This window comes from Condylostylus longicornis, unplaced genomic scaffold (genome assembly GCF_029603195.1).
Source record: "Condylostylus longicornis isolate FDR11 unplaced genomic scaffold, ASM2960319v2 ptg000026l, whole genome shotgun sequence".
NCBI lineage: Eukaryota > Metazoa > Arthropoda > Insecta > Diptera > Dolichopodidae > Condylostylus > Condylostylus longicornis.
Window position 1 is genome coordinate 545166 of NW_026577995.1, and position 15126 is coordinate 560291.

Genomic DNA, 15126 nt, shown 5'->3' on the forward strand with positions numbered 1-15126 from the left:
GCGACGTGCGATACGTTCGGAAACAGCCTTAAATTATCACACATGTAAACGACGCGTTTTTTATATAGATAATATGGGAATAGAATGGAAGAAATGTCAATTTGTCAACAAAATTAATAATCAAAATGGTGGAAAATATTAAAATTTTAGGTTTTTTTTGCTCACAAATTTTTGTTAATTACATTTAATTCTTTTTTTACTCCACAAAATGTTTTTAGATTTCTTTATATGAAATGTGTAACCTTTATGAAATTAAAAATTGGATTATAAACAAGTATGGTGACAATTATTTAACGGTTGCTTAAAATACTCTTGTTTCTTTGCTTTTGTTTTTTTTTAGTTTCTTTTAACATTTAAATTATCGATTTTTCATTTTTGTTTTTTTTTATATAGAAAAAAAAATTTTATAAATTTTTTGTTTTTATTTTTGTCTTGTTTTTTTTTTTGTAAATTTAATTAACGGTGTTCTTAAAAAACTGTGCCAGATTTTTTCAGATTTTTTAATTTTTTTTTATTTTTTTTTGTAATTTCCTTATTTTTAAAAATTTTTTTCTCTTTTCCACTTATTTTCTTTTTCATTCAATTAAATAACAGCAGCATTTAACTTTCAATTTTAATATTATATTTTTTTTTCTTTTTTTTTGTAATTTTTATTTTATATATATAATATATTGTTTTTTTTTTTTTTGTTTTATTTTACGTAGCGAAAAGTTATATTTTGTTTTTTTTTTTCCTTAAATTTTTGGTGATTTTTCTTATTAAAATACTAATAATTGATCTGCACTCCCTTCCGTACTGTCATCATCATCAATTTCTTCATCTTCATCGTCAGATGTTATAGATGCTGCGTTACTAATTAGATGTTCTAAAATGAGTTAAAAAATTTGTATATAAATTATAATTTGTTCCAGAAAAATATTTTAAATTTTGTTTTTTTTTATTAAAAAATTGAGATTGATTTGAAATCATTCACGTTTTGCCTTAATATAAATATTATAAATGCCATCTGGTATGTAATCAGTGAAATTCCAAGTAATAGCAAAATGACAGCACTTATTGAACATTAACTTTATTGTTTAAATTATTTTATATGTCAAATATGTCAAGTTTATAATAATCAGAATCGAAAAAATCGAAAATATATTATAATGAGTGACATAAAGGAAGAATAATGTGTTAAGGAATGAAATCGATACGGAATTGATTGTTAAGGAATTAAATTTGTTATTTACAAAGAGTTTAAATTTAGAATGCTAAAAAATTCAAGAAAAAAAATAGTTGACAGTTAACAACCATAAATTAAAATTCTTTAACTTCAAATTATAGTTTAACTCAAGTGCAGTTTTAGTTACACAATATATAAATTAACGAACGGATAATATTTCCAAAAATATTTAAAAAAAAGTTAATTGTTAGTTTATTCAACCTTGTATAAGTAAATTCAATAAGAAAAATAATTTACCGCAATTCGGCTTTCCTCTAGTACGTGTATTAGCAAACTCTACTCCATGTTTATCAACACACCAGCAAACACCAACTGAATTATGACATTGTGTAGGTTTATAAAAACCTTGAGCATCGCAATCTGGCGCATATTCACCTAAAAAAAGACAATATTGTGTTCATTAGAATTAAAATTTTAATATTAGTACAATATTAAAAAATTAATTTACATTATTAATTTAAAAACTTACCAATATAATCACCAGAAATACGTCTTCTTACAGCAGCACAGGGACGATCAGTTCTTTCAAAACATCTACACCATTCACGTGTATTAATTGTGTTATCCTTAAAAATTAAAAACATTTAATAATTACTCTTAGCTTGTTCATCATCTTTATTTATTAATTAACTATTATAAGATTTTTACCTTATCCAAATCGCATGTATCAATAAATGGTTTAATACAACGTTCATTTTGATCATGTTCTAAATCATAAAGTTCTTGTAATGATAAATAACCATCATTATTTAAATCCAAATGTCCAAACATCCATTTTGCTTCTGCTTTACATGCTGGTGGAAAATGAGCTTTTGATTTTTGACTATGTTGACGTCTTTTTTTACTATCAGCCATTATTACTGAAAACCAATCTAAAAGTCGATTACCAATTGCTGTCAATTGTTGGGGTTTACATTCAATCGATTTTGATGGATATCCTTTATAAAAAAAGGGTAAAAAAGTAAAATTGAATTAAATTTTTTATTGCCAAGAAATAAATCCCAAAACTTACTTGAATTTGTATTTGGTATTTTATTTGATTTTTTATCAATAACTTCGTTATAGCCTCTGGATTTATGTTTATCCTCTTGCATATCCTAAAAATATTTAAGCCTTAATAAATATTTCTATTGTTATGTTAGTATTTATTAGTTGATTTATTAAGGATTAATGATTTTAAATAATAATATTAGCTATAAGTAATAATAGTAGCTAAATTAGTTCATTGTTTCTAAATAAATAAAATATATGACATTTACACTATCATTTTGTTCAAGAGAACAGAGAGACTCTGAGTTTTATTTAAAAACCAATTTATTTTTAGGCACAACAAAACATTTAACATAGTTTTGCATTCGGAAGCTTTTTTAAGCTGTGCTATTCTAGAAATTTGCTATTTCATTAAAACACCATCAAATATAAGTCGGCCGCTTTTCATTATCGGAAGAAATAAAATCATAAAATTTAAAATTTTAAGACTTTAATAAATTCTATAGTCTGCCTCAACATATCTATGAATAAATATTCCTTACATATAAATAGTAAGTATTGAAATTTAAAAATTGAAAGATTAAATCAAATTCACCAATTGCAGAAAAATTTATTATCATCGACACGATCGTATAGCAAAATTTTCTAATATCCTAATTTTATGCAAAATAATTGATAAAAATAAAATTCATAATAATTTTTTTTTTTTTGCTGCTTTCACCTTTTTAAATGAATTATACTTCAAATATTTATAATGTTTGTTATCGTATTTTATTTCCTCAGGCGTAAATGTAATTTGTGAATCAATGTGATTTAATTGTTGATTGTTATCATCCTAAAAATATAAAAAATAAATAATAAAAGTAATTATTATAAAAGTAATTTTTGAAATTACAAATTAAATTTTTTAACTAAATACCTAGGTTTAGGTAGAAATTTTTTAAAATTGTTTTTCAAATTGTTTTAAATACTAAAGCAAGTACTTCCGGGTAATAAGATATCTGGGTCAATAATCGTAATTGCGAGCAAGCGTGTTAAAAACCACCCCGGTTAACCTATACTTTTTCATAAATTAGTTTGGAGTGCTTTAAAATGTCAAATCAATTATAATGTCATTTTATGAATGTTGTCAAATTTTTAATTTTAATTTATTTGAAGGAAAAATATTAAAAATTTTGAAAATGTTTTTGTAGGTTGCTGTTTGTTTTCTATTCTAGGTCTACATTTAAACTGTTTAATTTAAAATGTAAGTTAGATTTTGCAAAAAGAAAAAAAAAACAAGTGATTTCTAAAATTTTCAATAAAAAGCAATTAGTTACACTTAACAAAGCATTCAGGAAAACAATTTTTTTGTAGAACTAGTTGAATCGCTGTTCTTCTCACAAACCAATTAAACATGTGGGGAGCAATTTGCTAAAAATGTCTTCATACCTCTGTAGTTCAGTTCGCAGAGCAATTGAACATAGTTTTCGAAAATAATTTATAAAAATTTTGTGATTGAAAATAGATGGCGTGACGGAAAAAAAGATATACCAATACAAAGTTTCATTCTTCATATAGGAGAGTAAAAACTATATTAGGTGAGCAGTAAATTTTAATTTATTTAAAATTGCCATGATTTTATTCGATTTTTTTAGTAATTTTAATTATTTTCTGAAAATAATAATAAATTACATTTTATTTTATTTTAATAAATTACCTCATATTTCATATCCTTTAATTCATTATTTTGTTCACGCATTACAAGCTTCTTATTATGTTTAACATTATTTTGTTTTGCATTCAAACGTTGTAATTTCATATTATCTACACATTCATATATATATATATATAATTAGAAAATTATTAATAATTTATTTTAAATGAAAAAAAAAAATGAATAAATGAAGAATTATAAAATGCATTAAAGTAACATAAATTTATACCTTTACAAGGACAGAATCCTTTACATGCTATCCTAATTGAAGTTGAATGTATACAATTATGATAATCTAAGCGACAAAGTGATGAATATGTACGATTGTCGGTTCCGCATAAGAATACTGGTTTAACAATTGGACATGGTTTACAATTGCTATAAAATATAATTTGCATTATATACACATAAATATTCACATAAATATATACTAGAATTAAAACTTAGATAAAATATAATAAAGAAATTTTAAATTATAATTTACAATAAGGTATTTATTCTAATTTTATATAGCAGGTATACTAACTCTTCATTTCTATCATTTGGATCATTCTCATAAAATACATCATCTTCTTTTGAATTTTCATCAGAATTTCCGGTTTCCTGTTCTTTAGCAGTTTCCTTTATTTGATTTGATTTTCGTTTAAGTTCTTCTTTCATATATTTTGATTTTGTTAGAATTTCATCCCTTAAATTTATATACAACAAGGTAAGAAATTTTTCTTTAAATGATTTGTATAATTTGCATACTTGTTTTTATGAAGTTCCTTTTTAGAAACACATACAGCACTAAATTCATCTTCCAATAAACAAATTTCACGTTTCTTACAATTGAGTGGACGACAAAGATCACCTTTAAAAATTTTTAATTTTTAAATTTTTAAATATTAATTGAAATCAAAAATGTTATCAATAGGTTTTAGAAATACTTACTGGAAGGATCATGAATATATCGTTTTTTCTCTACAGATGGATTCTCATTTGAGAGATTTTGTTTGTCATCCTGAAAATAAAATAAAAAAAATTCAAATTATTTACAGGAATTTTATTTATTTTCATTTCAAATAGAGGAACGGCAATATTAATATTTCGAACACAAAGATATATGAATTTTAATTTAATAAACATTGAGTTTCAATAATAAATTAATAACAGTTTTCCTGTAAACTCATCGAAATTCACATTAAAATCTTAAGTATACAAGCATTCCACATTTAAAATAACTTTTACCTATATTCAAAAACATAAATTGATATACTTTGTTCCTTGATTGGAAATAAATTGAATAAAAACTTTTAAACTTAATGTGAAATAAAAAACTCTTTAAAAAAATTTAATTATGTACCTGGTGGTACTAATTGGTACTACCAGAAAGGCTTTAAAAAAATATTATAATTGAGGGAAATTGCAATAAAGAAAACTATAAGTGGATGTTATATAATGAGAAAATTCAATTAATTTACTGTAATAATAATTGGTTACTAACACCCTCTCATACAGAAGGGTGTTGTTTTCTCAATTATATTACTAAGTTAAGAATTTCTAATTACGTTATTCCTAATAATGAATAGAGTACTTATGGTAAGTGTCAAACTCCATTACCGATATATTTCATTGACACCACTATTCTATCTGATTTTATAATGAAAATTTTCTCCCAAATTTTCAGTGCTAAATTAGGAATGATTAATTTTTCAAAGTAAATAATTAAAAATCTCTTTCAAAAAAATAATTAATCATTTAAAATTCGTAACTCTTAAGTTCAACGTAAAACAATCCTTAATTTATAAACAAAGCCAAGCACAAAATCAAAATCTTAATCGGGGAGCAAAATCAAAATTCGATTACTTTTCAGTAGGTTTTTAAATTAAATTTGTAATTTGTTTGTAAAAAACGTAACAAATTACGTTTGTGTACGTTAAACAATACTGAATACGTAAATTGTATAGTTGTCATATTTTGTAAATTGTATAGTTGTCATTTTTACTAAGTCCAACATTATTAATAACTGTACAGAAAAACATTACTATAAAATCATTTGAGGTCTAAATGTTAATCAGATTCACGATTTCGTTAAAGTTACGTTTTCTATTATTGCTAATAAATTAATCTTAATCCCACAGTAGAATGGAATTATAATAATGCAACTTAAAACTTTCAAAATTCTAATTATAACAATTATACCTTAAAGATTTTTCGGTATAATATTGCCGAAATTAAAAATTCATAAATTTTCTCAAGAATTCATAAAATTATAAAATAAAAAAAAAATTTTTAAAACAAATTAAATTTCTAAAGCAGTCACAGAAATTTGTCTCTTATAATTCAAAATCTCACAATAATAATATTTGAGCATAATTACCCTCTCTCTTTGTTTTTTTTTTTGTTAATCGTTTGTTATTTCTGTTTTGTTTTTATTATCGAACAGAAATGTAGTACAAAAATGTCATTGCAAAAAGAAGTTGGCAATAAATATAATATGACATTGCAAAAGGGGTCACCATACCATCATAAATAAATCAAAAATATTTTCATATATTCATATCATATGCGATATTAGAGTGCTTTTTTTTTGTAAATTTCCTCCGCATATACGTGACTATGTAATTCTGTAAAAGCTTGTAAGGATTAAGAAAAATCCTGTATACACATACATACATATTTGTTATTATTAAATTGGAATAGAATGTGAACAAAATAATATTATGTGCCCTCTTAGTTTATGAAATGAACTCAATTTTTGTTTTTATATAAAAAAAAATAGCAACAAAATTAAGATAGAAAATAAGAGAAAAAAATTTTTTTTTGGCAACTTTACTAAAATAAAGTTCTTTATTTTTAAAAATAAAAAAAATTTTTTGGCAATCTACAATTTTTCTAATACTGCATCCTACCAATTAAAAATAATGGAAAGTAAGATGGTTATTATATAACCTTTTATTTCAAATACATTCGATGTATACTCACATTACAAGTATAATACGCCACCTTAAATATTATACAACCGGATATATAACAAATTCTAATGTTATGATTATTTCTTGTAATTTCTCTATAGAATGAAAAAAGATTTTTTTAATATTTTATTTTATAATTACATCTAATGTCCTTAAATTAGACTATATGCTGTTGTGATTTATTTATTCTCCTTAAATTGTGCGGTTATTAAAATATTATAAAGTACATACTTATATATACTATACATACCAATCTTATATAATGCAGACATTATTGTACAAGAAAACTGTTATAAATGTATAAGTATCTAACTGTACTTACTTGTAAAATAAGTATACGTTATACATTTCAACATGCACATAATTATGTATATGATGTACATACAAATGGGAATAGATAAAGACAGAATTTAGTCGCCATTTTACTCAAACAATTCAAAGCAATTTAAATTATGTATGTAAAAATAGAAAATATTGTATAATTTCTGTAAACAAATATTATCTTTCATTTATAAAAAAAAAATTTAATTTCTTATAATAAAAAGAAAATCATGTTCCCATTTGTCAAATAATGTTCTATTTGACAGTTATCATAATAATAACAATAATAATAGTGTGAAATTGATTGCTTCATAACCTAATTTAAATTTTCGCATAATATGAAGAATATTTTCATTTTAGACATACATTATTATATACGTACAAGCATAAGATTTGAACAGAAATAATTTAAAGTAAGTATTGAAAATTGGGTTAAATGAATATATGCAAGTAGCTCTCATCCTGATTTTATTAAGATTGTATGTTATAAGGCAAGTTGCATAGCAAATGAAATAATTCAGGCGAATAGAAAATTATTATTATATTATTTGTTTTATGTGCATTTGTAAATAAGTGTTCTGCTGAAAACGCAATTCAATTCATTATTTATAAAATGAAATTTTAGTTGTGATATACAATAATAAATTTTTTTTATTATACAGAAAACGAAGTGATAAATTAAATTAAAACAACTGTGAAAAGATAATTTTGGCCTTATATCAAAATTAAAAGTTCAGCCCTATTTCAAAATATGTAACAATTTCTTCAAAATAAAAGACCTTAAACATCAAAGCCTTCTTCATAACAATGAAATATCATGTAAGCGATTTTTAAATTCATCACTGAACAAAAGGACTGTAGAATATTTAGAGACCGTTTTAATCATATGTATATGCCACATGATATTCGCTTAAATCTTTTTAGAACCATTTTTGGAATCTAAAATCTTCCATAGCCAATTTTCAAGCCTTGAATAAAAATTATATTTTTGCTGAATTCTTGAAAAGTTGTTACTGAGACCTTTCCAAACGTTTTCTTTCATATAAACGTAACGTATGCATATAACAATTGAAGCAAATTGATTCTGACCATTTGCGACACCGATTTCAGCACAAGAAAAATAAACATCTATTGCAAGTCAGACGGCCATAACTATGTAGGTAAACTTTGATTCTAACAATACAATACACTTTAGAGGATTTGAAATACCACCACCTTAATTGAATTTACATAGTCCAGGGTAGGCTTAAACCAATACAGTTCCATATACATATAGTACTACACCAAAATAATTTGAATAATTAAAATTCACATAAGTGTTCGCAACTCACACTGCATTTTGTTTTAACTCAAAAGACCATCTCACGTCTATGTACATTTAATATCTATGTATATTTAAATGTGACACATTGACTAAAAACATATAATTTTTAAATTATTTCAACTTATTTACAGAGAGGGCAATAAAATTTGCAATATTTAATAAACACCTAAAGCAGTTTTCACATTATCAAATAACAATGGTTATTTTTTTATTATTGCATAATCAACTATTTTCAGTACACAATAAAACCAGTAATAAAAAACTTGTATGTACAATGTATGTACATAATATTTATCATCATTAAAATACATTTATTATAAAAAATAAATTCATAAAATTACAAAGGGTTAAAAAAAATTATAATTTATGCAGAAAAAAAAAATAAATAAATTTATAAGTATAAATTTTTCTTCTGTAGCTAGTTATGACACCAAATTTTAATACTTGGAGCACTTAAAAATAAAAACAAAAATTATTTTTGAAAATATTATGAAGCCTTTTATATAATGGTCGTACTCTCATTACATAATGAGATTGTAAATTAAATTTTAGGGATAAATAAGTAATATTAAGCGAGCCTAAAATAATTCTTCATGCAAGAAAAAAAAAAAACCAAAAAATAAATTATATAAGAGATAATATCTTTGATTTATGCTAAGAGCTATTTAGAAACTAATTCTTAAGCATTTTGGGGTTAAAATTAGCATAAAAAGAAAAGGATAATATTTACATTTTTGGAAATTATGTTTTAAAATTTTGTAGCGAGAAGATAATTTTGCACCCTCGTCTCGTGACGGTGTCAATTATTGCATATAATTCTGTTTATTTATTTGGTTTTTAATTTTTTAATAGTAATTAATTGGCAAATATGTATGTATGTTTAATATTATATCATTTTTGGAAAATCATAATAAGGTTTACTTGGGCCCCAAATAAATCTTGTATCATTTAGCATTTAAGGAAAAACTAATAAATAAAATATTGGGATTTTAAATGAAAATTATATGCTTTCCAAATTAATTAGATTTATTGTGAGATAAATTGGATTTGTTGTGAGTTTTTGATTTTTTATTAATCGTAAATAACCTTGTCTGAATTTAATACGTGCTTGCTTTATGCTCAGTTGTTATACCTTTACTATACATATAAATCACATATACTTTGCATGATATTATTTTGTTTTATGGCTTTCGTCTCACACAATAGAGGAATGTATGCTAGATTTGAAGTCTAAGGTAAAAAAATTCTCTCATTTATGAAAATATTATATTTTTATGTATAAAAATATGTGACTCTTATGTGATATCTGCGATAAGCATTACAAATTCTGCATTCATATTTATTTTTTATCAAGCATCGGTGTGAAAGCGCATAATGATTTGCCATAAATGCACATTACTTGACACACTGCCGTTACATACTTGACATAAAGCCATTAATTTGACAGATAGAGAAACTATTTGACAGATTATTTGTGTTGCCTTAAGCTTGTCAATCAATCTAGATGTCATTTTTGTTCTTTCTTTAAACTATTCAATGAACTCAAATGCCATTTAAAATTATACCTATACGTCCTAAAATAAGTTCTAAAAAGTCATTTGACAGCTCATATTTAAGAAAAGTGCTGTCCACACGGTGAGATTAAATAAATTTTCATACTTGCGATTTTAATATAGTATACATTTGATTTAATTCAAAGAGCTATTTACCTTCTAAAATTATGCTAGAATAAAAATTGAATTATAAACTATAAAAACTTTTAATTTAAACAAAAATTTGGGAACTTGATGGAAAATTATGCAATATTTACGAAGAGCAAATAAAAGTAAAACTTACATTAAAAATACACAAAAAATTCTTTGCTCTTATTTAAATTTCAATTCAAAAGAATAAAAAAAATCATTTTATATCCTTTTCTTCATATGATTAGCGTTGGATATGTAAAAATAATTTTTTTTCCAACTCGTGCTGGTTTTAAATTATGTTGTTCTTATATTGATTATTTTTGATTTTTCCCATTTTTTTCCTATTATATTTTTTTTTTCGAAAATGATTCACTCAAACTGAGGTCAAGGTGATTAATAATGTGATTTGATATTTTTATTATACAATTAGTCCAACATTCAAACACAATGATTCTGTACTGCATAAATACCAAGAGAAACTCGTATATACTCAAATATTCTATAAGTTTAATGTATAGGCATTTATAAGTATGTACAAATGTATGTATATGCAATATAGAAGATATTGAAAATATAATTCGTGACTATTTTTTACACACTGTGTTGTAATAATTTGTGTCACGCTATAATTGTATTGAAAGCAATTTGTACATAATATGAAAGTGAAAATATAGCATGGGAATTACCAAAATTTTGCAAAAATAAAATTTAATGCGGCTAATCTACATGTAAATTAAGCCTTTCATTTAGAAACAAAAAAAAAATATATTATAGCTAATTACATTTTCCTTTTTAATAAGTGTCTCTAATAAAAACTTAATTGTGAAATATTCACTATATATTTAACATCAAAATATCTATATTTTGAACATACACTGTACATATAGTAGATCGTCAATTTTATTAAGTTTTTAAATTTTAACATGCAAGGAAATTTATTTTTTAAATAAACATTTATAATTTTATTTATTACGTTACACTAGTCACACCTATAACTATGCACGTAATTAATATTTAAACGAAAATATTAGAAAAATTATAGTTTCAGCCCAAATACATGCAATATTTTCATATAATTTCAATACCTTTATTTCTGCTACAATTAAATTGTTTATTTTTTTCAAATTATTGAGAATTCTGCTCTGAAATATTTTCTTGAAAAGTTTCAAAATTCAATTTGCTAGCAAATGCTGATCTAATGTCAACTTAACTTATTCAGCAATTAAAATTGTATTGCTGAATTTAAATCAATTTCACATTAAAATTGTATTTAGGTAGACGATTTTAGTATTTTTTTTTCGAATTATTTCATTTTATACATATTTTTTTCCAAAAAAAGAAAGACTGCTAAACTTCTAATGAATCACGAACCATAAAACATAAATTAACTGATTTTTTGTGGAAGTGGTTTAAGTCCATTTTTTCATGTATTGGGATATTTAAGAGAATTGCATTTGAATCAATATGCGATGGTATTGTACAGAAAAACCGCTTTTGTTTATTTTATATCTAAATAGAACTCAATTGAAATTGTGATTGTAACTGTGGAGAGAAAGGTGTAGCTGATCAGAATTACCATTAACTTAGTCTTTTTAAAAAGTGGATTTTTACCACTTTCAAAAAAGACTGCTCAAATGCATTTTTAGCACTTTTCCAAAAAATTTTTTGAAAAAAGTGCTTATTAGTTTCACTCTGTCCGTCCGTCCGTCCGTCCGTCCGCCCGTCCGTCCGTCCGTCCGTCCGTCCGTCCGTCCGTCCGTCTGTCCGTGTGTCTGTTTACAAAACTTCTACACCTTTGAAGATAGAAAGCTGAAATTTAATACGTACATAGATCTTCACTAGAAACTTATTTCCGTAGAACAAAATTTTTACCTATCTCCCCCCCTCTAGAAGTTATACCCCCCCAAAACCCTAAAAATGGCCTTTTTTAAATATTTGTTGCAATGAAACCATAAGCATTTTTGAAATTTTGCAAACGCAGAAAGGCAGTGGCTTGCTTCCCCTTGCGCGGTATACTATAGTTCAACTTAAGAAAAACAAAATGGCCGCTCAAATTTACCGTTATTTAAAGTCCTTTTTTTCCAAATTTTTGATGTCGTTTTTCTTCTAGACCCCAGACTGTAGAAGCTTGAAATTTTAGGAGCTTTTAGATATTAATAAATAGTTCATTTTGTTAGAAGAAAATTTTTTTCCATCTCCACTCCCTCTCAAGTTATCACCTCTTGAAATTCGTAAAATTTGAATTTTTGACACCTTATATTTCCGAAACCGCAAGCTTTTCCAAATTTTTATAAACGCAAAAAGCTAACGGTAAATTCTATGAAATTAAAAAATATAATTATTTTTCTTAACTCATACAATTAACCCTTAAAATCGAGCATTGTGTTAACCCCTTTTTATATGACTTTTTGCTTTATTTCAAAGACTGCATATATGCGTCATCCTAAATATATGCAATCCTTGAAATAGTTTTGTATATGAATGAAAATAATTTTAATAGTGTGATAGCTATACATAGACTGTATTTAAAAGCAGAATTTTCACTTGTTGAAGAGAAAAGTGCTACAATACAAACCATTGGTTTGACCCAACTTTATTAAATTCAATTTTAAAATTTTCGTTTATTGCTTCGAAATTTGGCATCAAAGTAGAGTCAGATTTCAAAACAGTTTAATTGCAATACACATACGTACGTACATATATATCGAAAATTTACAAATACAATAAACATAAAAATTTGGTAATTTTTAGTAAATTGCAAACCTAACTAAAAATTTTTACTTATTCAGCCAAAACCAAGTTTAGTTGCTGAATAACTTCAATTCATATTAGAACTGCAATGTCATGTCTGTTTTTTCTACAAACAAAAAAAAATCCAAAAATTTAACCGAACAAAAGCATTTTGAATAGTTTTTCTTTTCTATTTTATTATTTAATTATCTTCTCAAGGCCACCTTTTCTTTTTTTAAGTTTTCCAATAATCAATAAGGTGAGTACACATATGAAAAGTATTTAGAGCACTATATTCTTCAAATATAACCTCAAGGATAGCAATTATAATGAAATGAAAGTATTTTAGTATATTTATTCAATTTTATATTGAAGAAAAATTATAAGTAAATATTTTTTAAAAATTCTATTGTATGAACAATAATATTGATGATACCATTTTTTTCATTTAATTAAATTATATACGTAAGATTAAAATACAAGGAGTAAAAGAACAATTTCATGAATAATATGAAATAGACAACTAAAATAATATTAACACCTTAACCTATATTTATTTCCTTGTTGTCCTTAAATAATAATAAAAAATAAAACCATTCTAAATTATATTGTCTTTATTTTATAAATTTATATTTTATACTACTTGAATTTCTATATATACTAAATAACACTTCAATTTAAAAAATAAAACAAAGAATTATTTAGGGTATGCCATACATAATTTATGTAAAATTTTTACCTATTGCCATTTTATTCTCTTCGCCTATACAATATTCTTATTGTGTAGTAAGTTTACTAAAGGACATTTGATCAGAATAAGAATTTATAAAGTAAAGAAAGTCTTAAAAAAAAATAAAAACTAAAAAAAAAATTATACAGAATAAAACACAAAAAGTAAAAAAATCATGAAAATATTTCAAGGCAGAAATTGCAGGATTAATTTAGAAATACAACCGCTTTACATATTTTTCATTTTTCATAACCCCGTAGGTAAACAATATTGCCATAAGGAATCAGGTGAAATTTTTCTCATATTTAGAAAACGTGTTCCTTATACCAAATTTTTTTTTCTTTTTGTTTTCTTTTCTTTTTATTTCATTATAATATTTTTGATATCAGCTTATAAAAGAGGACCTTTTCTTTTTTTTTTCTTTGAAGGGAATTATGTTTTCTTTTGCGTATACATGTATGCAAAAATACAATAATGGTCTAAAAATAAAAAGAATATTTTTGTTATTTAATATTTTAGTAATAAAAGCTATGTAGTATTATTTTTCTTATTCTTGTTATTGTATAATAAATGCAAGTATAATACGCGTGCCTGAATATCTTAATTTTTTTATTAAATTATCAAAATAAAAATGAAATATTATAATATCGTATAATTAATTTTATATGTAAAAATCTCTTACTACTTAACCTATTTAACGTGGAATATTTGACTAGATTTTTTAATATAATTATATAAATTTAAACGTAAATTTAACTTGAGAGTGGCTTCATTTAAATTATATACTTAGGTATTTTTTATTATTCGTTACATTTGTTTAAACTGCAACCCAATTACCACACGAGAGAATACTACTTTTATGCCAATTGTATATGATGCGAACTGTGAAATCAATAATGTTTGTGATACTGCTGGTAATTAGTAAGAAGATGTCGTTTATATTAAATAACAAATATTTAATAACAATATTCAAGTTTTAAATGAATTACTGTCAAACAAAATAACGAAAGCAGTTAAATGACATGAAAATTATAAAACAAACAAAAATTTCGTTTAAAATTTATGTCAAATAACTTTTAATTTCTGTCAAAGTAGTTCCGTTATTCACAACCTTCTATTTTTCGATTGCCACTAAGCTTGTCATTTTAAATAATTTTTTGTACTGTAAGAGATGTCAATGTAACGGAATGTCATTACACACTTTGCGTCATCTTACCAAGCAACACTTCCATAATAATAACAAAATTGACACTGAAGAAAATTAAGAGTTTTAAAAGTGCATTCGTACGAATAATTACAGATTATTTACATTACCCTATTAGAAACATAATAAAAAAAAATTCAACCCAACGTTTTATATAATCGCATCAGCTATATGAGTGTAATTTAAAATCGCATATGCTTATTGAATTTGATTGACGCTAAATTTGAAATTTTGTTAAATGAAATTTTTAAAAAAATATACCAA

At 24.1% G+C, this 15126-nt stretch overlaps 1 protein-coding gene across 1 annotated transcript in view; it reads right to left on the bottom strand.

Annotated features, from left to right (window-relative positions):
- Window positions 1–666: 666 nt before the first annotated feature.
- The window catches only part of LOC129607101 (proteoglycan Cow), an 84351-nt gene continuing 69891 nt past the window's right edge, over window positions 667–15126 (bottom strand). The window contains exons 2-12 of the mRNA XM_055517835.1: window positions 4845–4914; window positions 4662–4764; window positions 4438–4599; window positions 4141–4289; window positions 3915–4021; window positions 2937–3050; window positions 2238–2322; window positions 1874–2163; window positions 1695–1791; window positions 1463–1600; window positions 667–865 (exon numbers count right to left, since the gene is read on the bottom strand). Of these exons, the coding sequence (XP_055373810.1) occupies window positions 759–865; window positions 1463–1600; window positions 1695–1791; window positions 1874–2163; window positions 2238–2322; window positions 2937–3050; window positions 3915–4021; window positions 4141–4289; window positions 4438–4599; window positions 4662–4764; window positions 4845–4914 (1422 nt within the window). The 3' untranslated portion in view covers window positions 667–758. The remainder of the gene's footprint in view (window positions 866–1462; window positions 1601–1694; window positions 1792–1873; window positions 2164–2237; window positions 2323–2936; window positions 3051–3914; window positions 4022–4140; window positions 4290–4437; window positions 4600–4661; window positions 4765–4844; window positions 4915–15126) is intronic.